At 40.8% G+C, this 14190-nt stretch overlaps 1 protein-coding gene across 1 annotated transcript in view; it reads right to left on the reverse strand.

Moving 5' to 3' along the window:
• Positions 1 to 14190, reverse strand: part of LOC144680613 (uncharacterized) — a 447610-nt gene that overhangs the window by 344982 nt on the left and 88438 nt on the right. Inside the window, exons 6-7 of the mRNA XM_078541787.1 lie at positions 7080 to 7253; positions 3644 to 3721 (exon numbers count right to left, since the gene is read on the reverse strand). Coding sequence (XP_078397913.1) covers positions 3644 to 3721; positions 7080 to 7253 — 252 coding nt within the window. The remainder of the gene's footprint in view (positions 1 to 3643; positions 3722 to 7079; positions 7254 to 14190) is intronic.

Genomic DNA, 14190 nt, shown 5'->3' on the forward strand with positions numbered 1-14190 from the left:
CTTTGTCCATTCTTCAATTTTCTTGATGATGTGAAGTTTCTCCATTCTGTCCAACTCTGCTTTCAGTCAATCTCTCGGCATTACTGGCATTTTCCTGGGCGGGTGTATTTTGAGTGTCACAGTTTCGTTTTCGTCAATCTTGATGTGTTCTCCTTTGAGACAACCAATCCCCTGGAACACATCTTTATACTCGCTCAGGATGTCATCAGTGGTGACAGTCATTATTCTCTTGATTAGCTTCAGATTTTCACAAACTTTGATTCCAAGAATGGGTTTTGCATCAATTTTCACCACTATGAATGGAAGTGCTTGAGATTATGACTGTTTTTTGTAGTTCACTTTAAGCATACACTTGCCTTCGACTGCAATTTTTTCACCTGTTTTAGTTAGCTGTTTTTCTTTGCTTATCTTACGATACAGGCATATGGGAATGACTTTGGCTTGTGCACCCGTGTCAAGCTTGAAATTCACCATCATGTTGGCAATTTTTAAATCAAACTTCCATTAGTCTTCTTTGGAATTTGTTGTTGCTACACCAACGAAAATTTCAGTTTCAGTGTCTCAATTATATGCACTTTCTTCGATTTACACATCTTTAGTAAATCTTTAGATTTAGTTTATCACAGTTCTTACACTGCTTTCCATAGGCTGGACAATTACATGGTAAATGCCCTGTTCTGCATCAGCTGCGCTTAAATGTTTTAATAGCAGTTTTGTTCTTTTTACATTCAGGCTGTCTATTTGTTCTTTCCCGGGGCTGTTCCTGTTTAACTGCATCTAACTGCTTGACCATGTGTGGCTTATCATCTTCTGTCATCTGTTTAATCTGGCATTTCGTTGTCTCTGCCGCTCTGCAGATACTTATTACTTTCTCTCAAAAGCTGTTCTCTCAGAGTGTCATTTGCGATTCCACAAATTATTCTAGCTTGGATGAGTGATTCTTCAAGCTCTCCAAATTCACATGACTTAGCTTGTTTTCTCAGCTCGGTTACATATCAACCAATGTTGTTACTGCCTTGCGTGCAAGTAAAAAAATCTGTATCTTTCATACATGATGTTTTTCTTAGGGCTGCAGTAAACTTCGAATTTTTCCATTATTTCTTTCAAGCCATTTTGTTTCTCATCACTTTCAAATGTGAATGCATTATAGACTTCTAGGGCTGCTTCCCTGTTACATGAAGAAAGATGGGAGACTGCACCAGAGCAGCTTTTTTATCACTGCCCGTCACTGAGGTACAGCTCAAATCGCTGCTGGAACCTCCTCCAGTTTTCGGTGAGATTTTTGTCCAAACTGAGTTCTGTCGGTGGTTTCAGAACCTCCATTATTGTGTTTAATTTACTTCTGACACCGTGTCTTGTTTTTTGTTTTAATGATGCACACAGGCCGTCGACATTGTAGCTGAGCTAACTTTATTGATGAGACATTTTCCTAACATAAACACAAATCTGCAGTAACTGAATTCTATCAAGACAGGTTCCAACATGTGCTATCTGACTTTCAATCCCCAGGTCAGGTGACCCCCTATATAGTGCAGAGTACCATATAGTATCTAGTACCGGAGTTCACTACCACAATCAACTATTATCAAGACAGACATTTGCCATGCCTCCTCCTATCTGGGATATCACCCTTTGGTTGTGGGCAAGCTTCACCTGCATGAAGATAAACGGAATGGAGTGTGATGAGAAGAGATAGTGGAGAGGTTAGGAAGCATGTATGCCTGCTGAGTGTGCTGAGCCCTCCCCAGTAAGGGCTGAAGATGGGGTTTGTGCAGCAATGATAGATGAGATGCTGGTGTTGTTAAAGATCCTGTGAGACAATCAATGCTGCTGTCTCTCCCCTGCTAATATTGTGTGAGATCCCTGAGCAGGGTAACCGTTTGAGTGCATGGCATCATTATGAGAGTGTGAGATTAGAGTGAGCAGAAGGTTGACTTACCCTGGTGGAGCAGATGAGATCATTCATCCTCTTCCTGCACTGGATGGCATTTCTCAGGCAGGTGCCCGACAAGCTGACCTCCCTTGCAACTGCCTCCCAGGCTGGCGAGGTGAGGCTGGTGGGCCCTCCTGGAGCCATCCCTCAGATACAGGATATCCTGGTGCTGGCGGACTCCATGGATGACGGCCTCAAGGGAGTCATTGCTGAATCTGGGAGCTTTTTCTCTGCAGTGGAGCCATATTGAAAAGCTTCCTGCTGGCCTACTGAGAGTAATGCGTGTGTTCGGGTGGTGTTTAAATATGGTACCCAGACCTTTGACCCCATTAGATAATGGCTGGGTGATGAATCAGTGGCCGCCCTGCCATGTGATTCAGAGAGCTACTTATTGATGCATAATTAATGAGCTTCCCAGCGATTTCCTGCCCTGCCACCACACTTTTTCTCCAGAATGGAAAATTCCACCCATACACTTCAACAATCTTAAGATTATGTCCATGCCACATGATAGTCTGTTATAGGCAGAGCAGGATAAGGCAGATGTGCGTGTGGCTGGAGAGAAAATGTAGAAGGTTCAAATGTTCAAATTTATGGGAGGTTCCATACCATCAGCATAGATGCGTAAAATTAATGCTCTATTGCCTTTTCCTGATTTTTGAAAAGTCTAAGATCTGTGGAAACTGCGGATACAGTGATGTAGGGGTTCTGATTGGATGGTAGTTGATCCCACCACAGAGCCCTCTAACTGTATTTTGGAGTGCATGAGTGATTTATTTAAGTGCACCTTTAAGTTGCTTTGGGTGGCTACACATGAGTTTGTGTGTGGCCTGTGCAGGTACTTTACGGCCAAGCCACTTACAGAAATCAGTTCAGTACCACCTGATTTTATAGGGTGCAATTCACTTGCATATGTGTATAAGTTTCAGAGCCATTTTTGCCCTTGCATTGGTAGTTTTCTGGGAGTGGAGGGTCAAAAAAAAATTGGGAGTATGTCAACCTTCAAAGTAGAGTTTACAAGAGGTGTTGAGTAAACTTAATGAAATGCAGAAATTTAAAGTGGGTAGTGGGCAAATAAGAAGATAAATATATTGGTAGTCCTTATGTATTTCAGCCTATGCAATAGCTATCTGGGTAACAAAATTACCTGGCACAATCCAGTGACTGGCACAATTAATGTGGAAGCAAGGAAAGTGTTTATGGCCAAGTGATGGGACGCCATAATACTCTAAATTCATGGTTGATGACTGTTAAAGCGATGTGATGCAGACTATATTAGGAGGTTATCCCTAGGTGCCCCGTACAGGGCATTCTGCCATTTTACAACAGTGATCTAAAAGGAAGCGGTTAAGAAGAACTTCAGGGTGCAGCTGAGCATAGATATTACTGGCTGTACCAATCCTATGGGTGGATCAGCTAATGTTGCTAATTGTGGAGAAGACTGGCGTTCTCCCATTTTTATCAGAAGGGAAGTTTTGTTGATTATTTTAAAACCAAGTTTAATTCAGTATTATACATTTATCAAAGTGAGTACAATTAATACCAGCTCTCTCGTGGAATTGCTTGAGGTAAGTCAGAGGATGTGACTTAGGGGTGTCATCAATGAAGTGTGATTTGAAAACTGTGATTGGAAAGTGGCATAATAAGTATGGGTCACAATCATAAGTAGTAAGGGTTATACATAAATATTTTGTGCACAGAGGTACTTACAACAGCTGGAATTTCACAGGCAGTTTCTCGCTGATTTTGTTCTGGGTCACAGTAAATCCTTAATTTTTGAACTTCAAACTGCAAACAAAACAATGTCATGTTAAACAAAAACAATATTTGTAGTATTTTGCTTTTTAAACAATGTTATGTTTTGTTATATATACAACAATAAATAGTATTCAATTATGGAAGTTTGATGGGGTCTTTTGACGTTTTGAACTCATAAATCCCAGCGTCCTCCTGATTTGCACAGGAGTCGTTATGTAACCAGGGAAATTCCATGTATCTTTATTTCAATTAAATTTCAAATCAGTAAAAACAGGTATGTGACCATTCTGTTTGCTGGACCATGCGCCCTGAGGCCTGAGCAAAGTTTGGCTTTAGGTTTCATTTAAATTCTGCTTTCAACCTATAGCCCCACTGCCGCTCACTGGTCGGCGACTGCAGAAAGTCATTAGCTGGCCAGCAGGTTAGGAAGGAAGGCAATCTCAGGATGAACATAAACAGATCAGCAGCAGGCCCTAATTCATTTGTCGCCAACAAAAGAAAACCTCAATATTTCTTGGGTGTATTTTTGAGTGGCTGCCATAGGTCTCTTTAGGAATTGTGGGTACAACTAGGCAGAGTATGAATAACAAATCACTCCATCCATTTGTATCTGAATTTACAACGCCAGTCCTACACTTGGCAGAAGACTCCTAAAATCCATATTTAAGGAGCTGAATACTCAGGTGGGTACCCTCAACAAGTAAAAGGCATCTGAATCAGTAAGCCTTCTTACGCACATCTGGTGTAGAACAGATACGATATAACACAATGCAAAATTTGGAGGTGTAAAGCTGATAAATGGGTGGCTGTGAGTTAAATTTCTCCACCATACAATGCTGTATCAACTAAATATCTAGGAGTTGATTCTCATGTTCCTTCTCCAGGTAACCTAAACTCATTTGTATTTGTGAGTTTATGTCATTATTCTAGCCTTGTCCCTGGAAATGTAACTATTATAGCATGCCCAAGGGACTTATAGGGAGGAATTTTCCCGTTGGCGAGCGGGGGCAGAACCCACTTGCCAACGTGTAAAATGACGTGCGGTGAAGTCAGGCGGGCATTCCAATGTCACCACGCGTCATTTAGATTTTCAGCTCGGCGGGCGCGCAGCTCACTGAACAGTCAAAGACCTAATAAGGCCATTTAAAACCTAATTAATTAAATTTAATGAGCTGCCCATCCAATCTGAAGGTTGGCAGGCAGGCGAAGAGCCCAGGCAGCCTTCGCGTTTTTCATGAAATCTCATCCACGGGCGGGATGAGGTTTCATGAAGTGTTTTAAAATATAATAAAAATTTATACATTTATTCTTTGACATGTTCAAGCTCATGTGTAAGTGTCACATGAGGGGACATGTTTTAAAAGTGTTAAAAAACCTTTATTTAAAACTTTAGCACTGAAACTAATCTCCCTGAGGCACTTCATGCTTCGGGGAGATCTATGCGCTCTATCGCGCACATGCGCGAAAGAACGCAGGGAACCTCTCAGGGGATCACCCCCCCCCCACCCACACACGGAGCGCTTAGCACTTTCGGGTGAGCGTCACGCTGGGTGGGCCTTAATTGGCCCACCCACGTAAAATGGCAGTGCTTCCCCGATCGGGGGCACCAATCGGGTTCGCGCCTGCCCCCGCACAACTCCCCCCCGACGGGGGGAAATTTCTGGCCATAGTTGCAATAAAGTCTGCTAGCCCTGCAGATGTCTGACTGCTCTCCAAAAAAAGAGTTGCGGAGTATTGAGCTGTGTGGTCTGGAATAAAGTGCAGCCCATTAGTAATTGTGCCTGATCAGCAGAGACTAAAGTTTCAGTCCCTGGGTTGACATCCCAATGTTAATGTTAATTGTATGTTAATTATATTAAGATACACGGGTGAAGGTCATTGTTTAATTAAGTACCGAGAGCATATAGAGGAAGCAGACATAAGTAATGCTGCATTTTGTAAATAAACCTATTATCAAGAAAAGTATCACTGTCTAGTTTCATACTTCACCAACTGGCTTGGGATCAAATTAACACGGGGTACTCTGTCTGATGGAAGTAGCAACCTTCTCTCAATGCATCTAGCTAGTCACCTCTGGCCAGGCTATTGAAACCAAACAGAGCAGAATCTGCTGGACCTAAAAGCAGCAAAAGAAATGAGTTTCCATATGTAAGCAAAATTCTAGGTCATGGAATAAAAGGGAAAGTAGGCACTTGGATAAGAAATTGGCTGAGTGACAGGGAACAGAGAGTAGTAATAAATGGTTGTTTTCAGGTTGGAGGAATGTTTGTAGTGGAGCTCCCCAAGGGTCAGTGTTGGGACCCTTGCTCTTCCTGATATATATTGATGTCCTAGACTGTGGTGTGCAGGGCATGATTTCAAAATTTGAAGATGATACAAAGATTGGAAATGTTGTCAACTGTGATGGTGATAGTCTTGAACTTCAAAAGGACATAGACATGTTGGTAGATTGGGCAGACAAGTGGTAGATGAAGTTCAATGCAGAGAAGTGTGAGGTGATTTGTTTTGGTAGGAAAGATACAGTGAGACAGTACAAAATAAAGGGCGAGCCTCTAAAGATGATGCAGGAACAGAGGAACCTCAGTGTATACATACATAGGTCATTGAAGATGGCAGGGAATGTTGAGAGAGCAGTTAATAAAGCATGTAGTATCTTAGGTTTTATTAATAGGTGCATTGATTACAAGAGTAAGGAGGTCATGTTGAACTTGTATAAGACACTAGTTAGGCCTCATCTGGAGAACTGCATCCAGTTCTGGGCGCCATTCTTGAGGAAGGACGTGAAAGCATTGGAGAAAGTACAGAGGAGATTCAAAAGAATGATTTCTGGGAAGAAGAACTGTAGCTATGAGGATAAATTGGAGAGGTTGGGACTGTTTTCCTTGGACAAAAGACAGCTGAGAGGAGACTTGATACAGGTATTCAAGATCCAGAGGGCTATGGACAGGGTAACTAGTAAGAAACTATTCCCACTGAAGAGAACATCAAGAACTAGAGGGTACAGATTCAAAATAATTGGCAGAAGGAGTAAAAGTGATGTGAGGAAAAATGTTTTCACCCAGAGGGTGGATGGATTCTGAAACATATTCCCTGAAAGTGTGGTGGAGGGAAGTTTGATCGAGGCATTCAAAAGGGAATTGGGTTGCTACCTGAAAAGAGAGAATGTGCAAGGTTATAGGGATAAGGCAGGGGAGTGGGACAACGTGGAATGCGCTTTCAGAGAGCCAGTGAAGACTTGATGGGCTGAATGTCTCCTTCTGCACTGGAAAGATACTGTGATAAGCAAACAGTAAATACAAATATCCTTTCTGAGCCTGTAATCTATGCTGGGAACATTTGTCATTTAATATCACATGAATGGAATTTACTGAGAAAAAGCCAAACTTACTGGTACAGATGCTTCTTTCCCAAAATACTTCCCTATCTGTGTTCTTCCACTGATGAAGATACCAAGAACAGGTTCGAGTTGCCTTGTCTCAACTAATTTATCATCTAGGTGTAAAGTGGCATCCCTCTCTGTTACCAGGACTCGCAGCAGGTGCCAGTTTTCATCAAACAATGCCTTGAGTAAGATATGAAATTAGATAAAATGTCAGTATTAGGGTATTTTAGTTTGAGTTTTTTTATTCTCTTCATATCATGAGTGTTTATCTGCAAACAATCTCTTTTGGCTCTGAATTTCAATATGCAAGCTTTAGCATATACACGTTTAACTTATTTAAATGCAGCCCCTCTGTTTGTCCTTTCAAAAGAGGAGTTAACCTAGTAAATTCTGACAAAACCTGACAAATTTGGCAAAAACAGCTGCCTTCTTGAAATTAAACAAGATATAAAGAAGTTCCTTGATTACAAAGTAAATCTTATGTCGGTGTTGTCACAACAACAACTAGTAATACTAGTCAATCCATTAGAATGTTGGCCAGCTTTGTTCAGTGGTCAGAATTAGTTTTATGCATTTATATTTGTTAACAGAATAAAGCCATATGGGCAGAACTCTTTGCTGTGTCATTATTTTGGTAGGTATACAACACATGCAGTCATTCTCCATACATGGTAGTCTTGGCACTGAGAAAATTCAAAAGTTTAATTGAAAACTGAGAGGTAAAGCATTAGAGGAAATAGGTGACCTAGACAATCAATCCTGTTACATTCATAGAGCTGCACAGTGAAATTATCTAATATATTGCTGTTATTGACACTGTGGTACAACAACCTCAACAACCATCCAATTTGAAAAATCTCACATTGCTATATGCAGGGTTTCATCTGGATGGCCTTGAACATTAACTGTTAATTTTAAAGGCCACCTTTAGCAGAAGGGTTGAGAACCAGAGGACACCGATTTCAGATGATTGGCAAAAGAACCAGAGGTGACATGAGGAAAAACTTTTTTACACAGCGTGTGGTTAGGGTCTGGAATGCACAGCCTGAGAAAGTGGTGGAGGCAGATTCAATTGTGGCTTTCAAAATAGAATTGGATAATTACCTGAAGAGAAATAACTTGGAAGGGAATGGGACTAGCTGAGTGCTCTTACAAAGAGCTGGTACAGACTCAAGAGGCCCTTTCTTTGCCAAGACCATTCTATCAATTTATGATTCTTGGCAATAAAGCACGAGAGCTCTTATGTCCAGAATTCTCATAAAAAGTATCTCAGCCATGACACTGTGATGAAATACTGAGTTGAGCTCAATCATCCTCTGAAGTAAGGAGGGAAATGGAAAGCAAGAGGCATTATAATCCACTCTCATTCCACCTGACACTAGTTTCAAAGCAATATGTGAAATTAGCTGCTACCTCTACAGGAAAGGAAAATGCACAATATAGAAAACCCAAGAAGGGGAAACATTGTGAGTGGGATGTATGAATATTGAGTTACTTTCACCCTAGAAATCTAGGCTGATAAACTTTGCAGGTTGGCATTTGACCATTCTCTGTGGTGGTCCATTCACCCTGAGGCCTGAGCAAAATTTGGCTTTGGGTTTCATTTAAATTCTGCCTTCAACCTATAGCACAAAATGGGCACCCCACTGCTACTCTCTGGTCGGCGAATGCAGAAAGTCATTAGCTGGCCAGCAGGTTAGGAAGGAAGGCGATCTCAGGGTGAACTTAAACAGATCAGCAGTGGACTCTAATTCATTTGTTGCCAACAAAAGAAAACCCTCAATATTTCTTGGGTGTATTTTTGAGTGGCTGCCAAAGGTCTCTTTAGGGATTGTGGGTACAACTAGGCAGAGTATGAATAACAAATCACTCCACCCATTTGTAGCTGAATTTACAATGTCAGTCCGATACTTGGCAGAAGACCCCTAAAATCCATGTTTAAGGAGCTGAATGCTTGTTTTAGGTGGGTACCCTCAACAAGTAAAAGGCAACTGAATCAGTGAGCCTTCTGACACACAGCTGGTTTAGAACAGATACAATAGAACACAATGCAAAATTTGGAGGTGTAAAGCTGATAAATGGGTGGCTGTGAGTTAAATTTCTCCCCCATACAATGCTTCATTACCAAAAATCTAGGAGTTGATTCTCTTGTTTCCTCTCCAGGTGACCTGAACTCATTTGTATTTGTGAGTTTATGTCATTATTCTAGCCTTGTCCCTGGAAATGCAACCATTATAGCATGCCCAAGAGACCTAGAGTTGCAGTAAAGTCTACTAACCCTGGAGATGTCTGACTGCTCTCCAAAAAAAGAGTTGTGGAGTATTGAGCTGTGTGGTCTGGAATAAATCTTTCCCAACAACTATGTAACTCTGAGTACATTCACAGTTCTTGACTTTTTTTTTCCAGGAGTGGGACATGAACCCACTACCTTCTGACTCAAAGGCGAGGGTGCTATGAACTGAGCCACAGCTGACACCTCCCGTGGTCTGGAATAAAGTGCAGCCCATTAGCAATTGTGCCTGATCAGCAGAGACTAAAGTTTCAGTCCCTGGGTTGACATCCCAATGTTAATGTTAATTGTAGGTTAATTATATTAAGATACACAGGTGAAGGTCATTGTTTAATTAAGTACCGAGAGCATATAGAGGAAGCAGACATAAGTAATGCTGCATTTTGTAAATAAACCTATTATCAAGAAAAGTATCACTGTCTAGTTTCATACTTCATCAACTGGTTTGGGATCAAATTAACATGGGGTACTCTGTCTGCTGGAAGTAGCAACCTTCTCTCAATGCATCTAGCTAGTCACCTCTGGCCAGGCTATTGAAACCAAACAGAGCAGAATCTGCTGGACCTAAAAACAGCAGAAGAAATAAGTTTCCATATGACCTAAAATTCTAGGTCATGGAATATAAGGGAAAGTGGGCACTTGGATAAGAAATTGGCTGAGTGACAGGGAACAGAGAGTAGTGATAAATGGTTGTTTTTCAGATTGGAGGAAGGTTTATAGTGGAGTTTCTCATGGGTCAGTGTTGGGACCCTTGCTCTTCCTGATATATATTGATCACCTAGACTGTGGTGTGCAGGGCATGATTTCAAAATTTGAAGATGATACGAAGATTGGAAATGTTGTCTACCGTGAAAGGGATAGTCTTGAACTTCAAAAGGACATAGGCATGTTGGTGGATTTGGCAGACAAGTGGTAGATGAAGTTCAATGCAGAGAAGTGTGAGGTGATTTGCTTTGGCAGGAAAGATACGGTGAGACAGTACAAAATAAAGGGAGAGACTCTAAAGGGGGTGCAGAAACAGAGGGACCTCAGTGTATACATACATAGGTCATTGAAGATGGCAGGGCATGTTGAGAGAGCAGTTAATAAAGCATATAGTATCTTTGGCTTGATTAATAGGTGCATTATTTACAAGAGTAAGGAGGTCATGTTAAACTTATATAAGACACTAGTTAGGTCTCATCTGGAGTACTGCATCCAGTTCTGGGTGCCATTCTTGAGGAAGGATGTGAAAGCATTGGAGAAAGTACAGAGGAGATTCAAGAGAATGATTTCTGGGAAGAAGAACTATAGCTATGAGGATAAATTGGAGAGGTTGGGACTGTTTTCCTTGGAGAAAAGATGGCTGAGAGGAGACTTGATAGATGTATTCAGGATCCAGAGGGCTATGGACAGGGTAAATAGTGAGAAACCGTTCCCACTAAACAGAACATCAAGAACTAGAGGGCACAGATTGAAAATAATTGGTAGGAGTAAAAGTGATGTGAGGAAAGTTTTTAACTTCCTGAAAGGGTGGCGGAGGGAGATTTGTTCGAGGTATTCAAAAGGCAATTGGATTGCTACCTGAAATGAGAGAATGTGCAAGGTTATGGGGATAAGGCTGGTGAGAGGGACTAGGTGGATTGCTCTTTCAGAGAGCCAGTGCAGATTCGATAGGCTGAATGGTCTCCTTCTGCACTGTAAACAAACATACTGTGATACTGTGTGATGTGTGACCAAGCACAAAAGAGGAAAGAAATTAGAGGTGATAAATATTCAGGGCTGCAACCCAGGGGGAGGACTAAAGTAGATGTGCACTACCAGAGTAAAGCTCAGCAATACTGGACTACAACATCCTGACACTGCTGTTATACCACTGTAGCAATCAACACCCACACAGCACATTTCTTGGATTAGCCACTTAACTGGCTGCTCATACCGATTCAAATATAATCTTTCCCCTAACCCTCTGTTGGACTTTCTCCCTGCTGTCTACCTCTAAAATCCTCTCTGTGCCCAAAATGCATGTTTTAATATACTGTCCCATCCTCTCAATGCTGAAATAAAAAAAACAATACTGTGACTAATAAATATATAGATAATGAATTGATGCCTTCTCATTACATATATATTAATGATCTGGACTTGGGTGTACTGGGCATAATTTCGAAGTCTATAGATGACATGAAACTCAGAAATGTAGTAAACACTAGGGAAGATAGTAACAGACCTGAAGAGGACATAGACAGACTGGTGAAATAGGCAAGAAAATGGCACATGAAGTTTAGTGCAGAGAAATAAGAAATGATTCCTTTTGAAAGGAAAAATAAGGAGGCGATATAAACTAAATTGTAGAACTTTAAAGGGGGTGCAGGAACAGAGAGACCTGAGGTATATGTACACAAGTCTTTGAACGTGGGAGGACAAGCTGAGGGGCTTTTAAAAAGGCCTATGGGATTCTATATATATATGGGATAAACAGAGACATGGATTATAAAAGTCAGGAAGTTATGCTAAACCTTAATAAAACATTTGTTAGGCCCCAGCTGGAGTACTGTGCCCAATACTGTGCATCACAATTTAGATAAGATGTTAAGGCCTTGAGAGGATGCAGAAGAGGTATTTACTAGAATGGTACCAGGATTGAGGGGCTTAGTTATGTGGAGAGACTAGGGAAACTAGAGTTGTTCAAATATAACTTTTCCCCTTTGTTAGCCTCTCTCCCTGCTGCCTATATGTCCAAATTTCTCTCTATCCCCAAAATGTATTTTTTATTATACTACCCCATCCCTCAATGCTGTTTTTCTTTAAAAGTTGTTGTAACTAATAAATATATAAGTAGTAAATATATGTCTTCCCATAACAACTGTTACTGCATAACCCTAATTTAACTTTTTTCCATCTGATGACCTTTCCCAATCCTCTGATTTAGGTTCCCACTATCTGTTCCAAATTCTAAAAATGAATACGCTTAATTAATTCCTGTTCTTCATTTCATTCTTTTTCTGGATAAATATATATTGGCTCCGTTTCATCTCACTTATATAATGGTCTCAGTTCTGTTTTTTATTGTTTTTCAAGAAAGAATTTACAATTAAACTTCATTAGCCACTCTCTCGGCTTGCCAGCATCTTCTCAAGGGAATTAGGGATGGGCAACAAATGTGGGCTTTGTCAGAAACACTCATATTCCATGAACAATTTTTAAAAAAAACTTTGTGCAATATATATACTTTTTCTGTAATACACTACAAGTTTCCTACCTACATACCATCTTAACAACTTTTCTACACCTATTCCCACTTCACTTGACCTCATCATTGCACCCTGATGGGGTCCTTATTCATTCTTCCTCAATAGTTGCTCCTTTCCCCATTTTCTTCCCACATGTTGGATCCAATTCTTTTTTAATCACAATATCCAATTCCTTCCATATCCTACTTCTCCTTCTCTTCCCTTCTAACCAACTCACTGGACTGAATTTTCCCAGACCTTCGGGGACATCCTGGGAGGCGGAAGGCTGGAAAAATGGTCTAGGAAGGCGTCAGGTGGTGTGTTTGACCACCATGTCATTTTGTCAGGGGCAGGAAAGATGGCAGACAAGCCACCTGCCTAAAGCCCAACTGAGCCACTTAAGTGGCCAAGTAAGGGTCACTTTGTTGCAATATTGGGGGTTTGGATGTCTCAATGATGAGATCTTGCAGAGTTGTATATTTAAATATGAACCCTTTATTGTTAAACTTTAAGTATTTACAGATGTCAGGTTACTGTCACGCATGGTTCTGTTACCTCCATGCAGTCTATTACCATGTGACTCCGTACATCATACTGTGGGCGATGCTATTCTCCAGTCCCTCAAACTCTTGCTCTGCCAAGCACCTTTAACATTACAATGGCATGTAAGAACATACAACATCATACAACACCCCATTTTCTCCTACAAAGAAAGCTTTCCTTTCCAATGGAGTATAACTATTTGAAATATAATCTTTACTTGCTATCCCTGTTCCCCCATCTCAAGTCTCTGACTTTATAAATTCAGGCGACCTTGAGGCTTGACAGTTCTTTTATATCTTAGTCTGTCACATTTGGAAAAATGTTAGTAGTGATGGGTTTCTGATACTTGGCTATCTCCATTTGATTCACTTTTTGCGTTCCTTCGAGTTGCATCTTTCTTTATTTACAACCCATCTGCTTTCTTTGAACATTGTGGGTTTGTCCAGCTCCTTCCACAGGGAATGTGCACTCTGTTCATTTCTAGAGTGGGTTCGAATTTTCTTTTTCCATGATGTCTGCCATTTTCTTGCTGGACATATATGTTTCATAAATGGAACCTTCAGTTCCAATTGTTTCATGATTTCGGCCAAACATTTGTTTGCTGTTTTATTTTCAAATTGTTTTGCTAGCTTATGAATCTTTTCATTCAGCTCAATGGTTGTCAGTACATCTGAGATATCTAGTGCTCTTCCTTCTTCTAGTGCCTTGCACTGCAGTGTCAGATTTACATTTTCTAATCTTATTTCTGTCTTTTCTTTTTCTGTCTGCAATAGACTTTGTTCTTGACCTTCATTTTGGATTCACTGTTGGCCAGGTCTGTCTCCAGCGAAGCCTTAATTTGTTTCAGTTCTGTAAGTGTGCATTTCATGGCTTCATTATCCATTCACAGTTTGGAAAGTTCTACGGCTTTGCCTTTCAATGCCTCCTCTTTCCCATCAACTGTTCTTCAGCTCTTCAGTCTGTTTTTTGTAGCTTTCGGCTTCATCCTGGAATATCGAACATTCCTCTGCCAACTGGTTCTTCAATTTGTTGAGAGTGACGTTACATTAATTTTCCTTCTCTTCGTAATTTT

Source organism: Cetorhinus maximus, chromosome 5 (assembly GCF_964194155.1).
Source record: "Cetorhinus maximus chromosome 5, sCetMax3.hap1.1, whole genome shotgun sequence".
In the NCBI taxonomy this organism is placed as follows: Eukaryota; Metazoa; Chordata; class Chondrichthyes; order Lamniformes; family Cetorhinidae; genus Cetorhinus; species Cetorhinus maximus.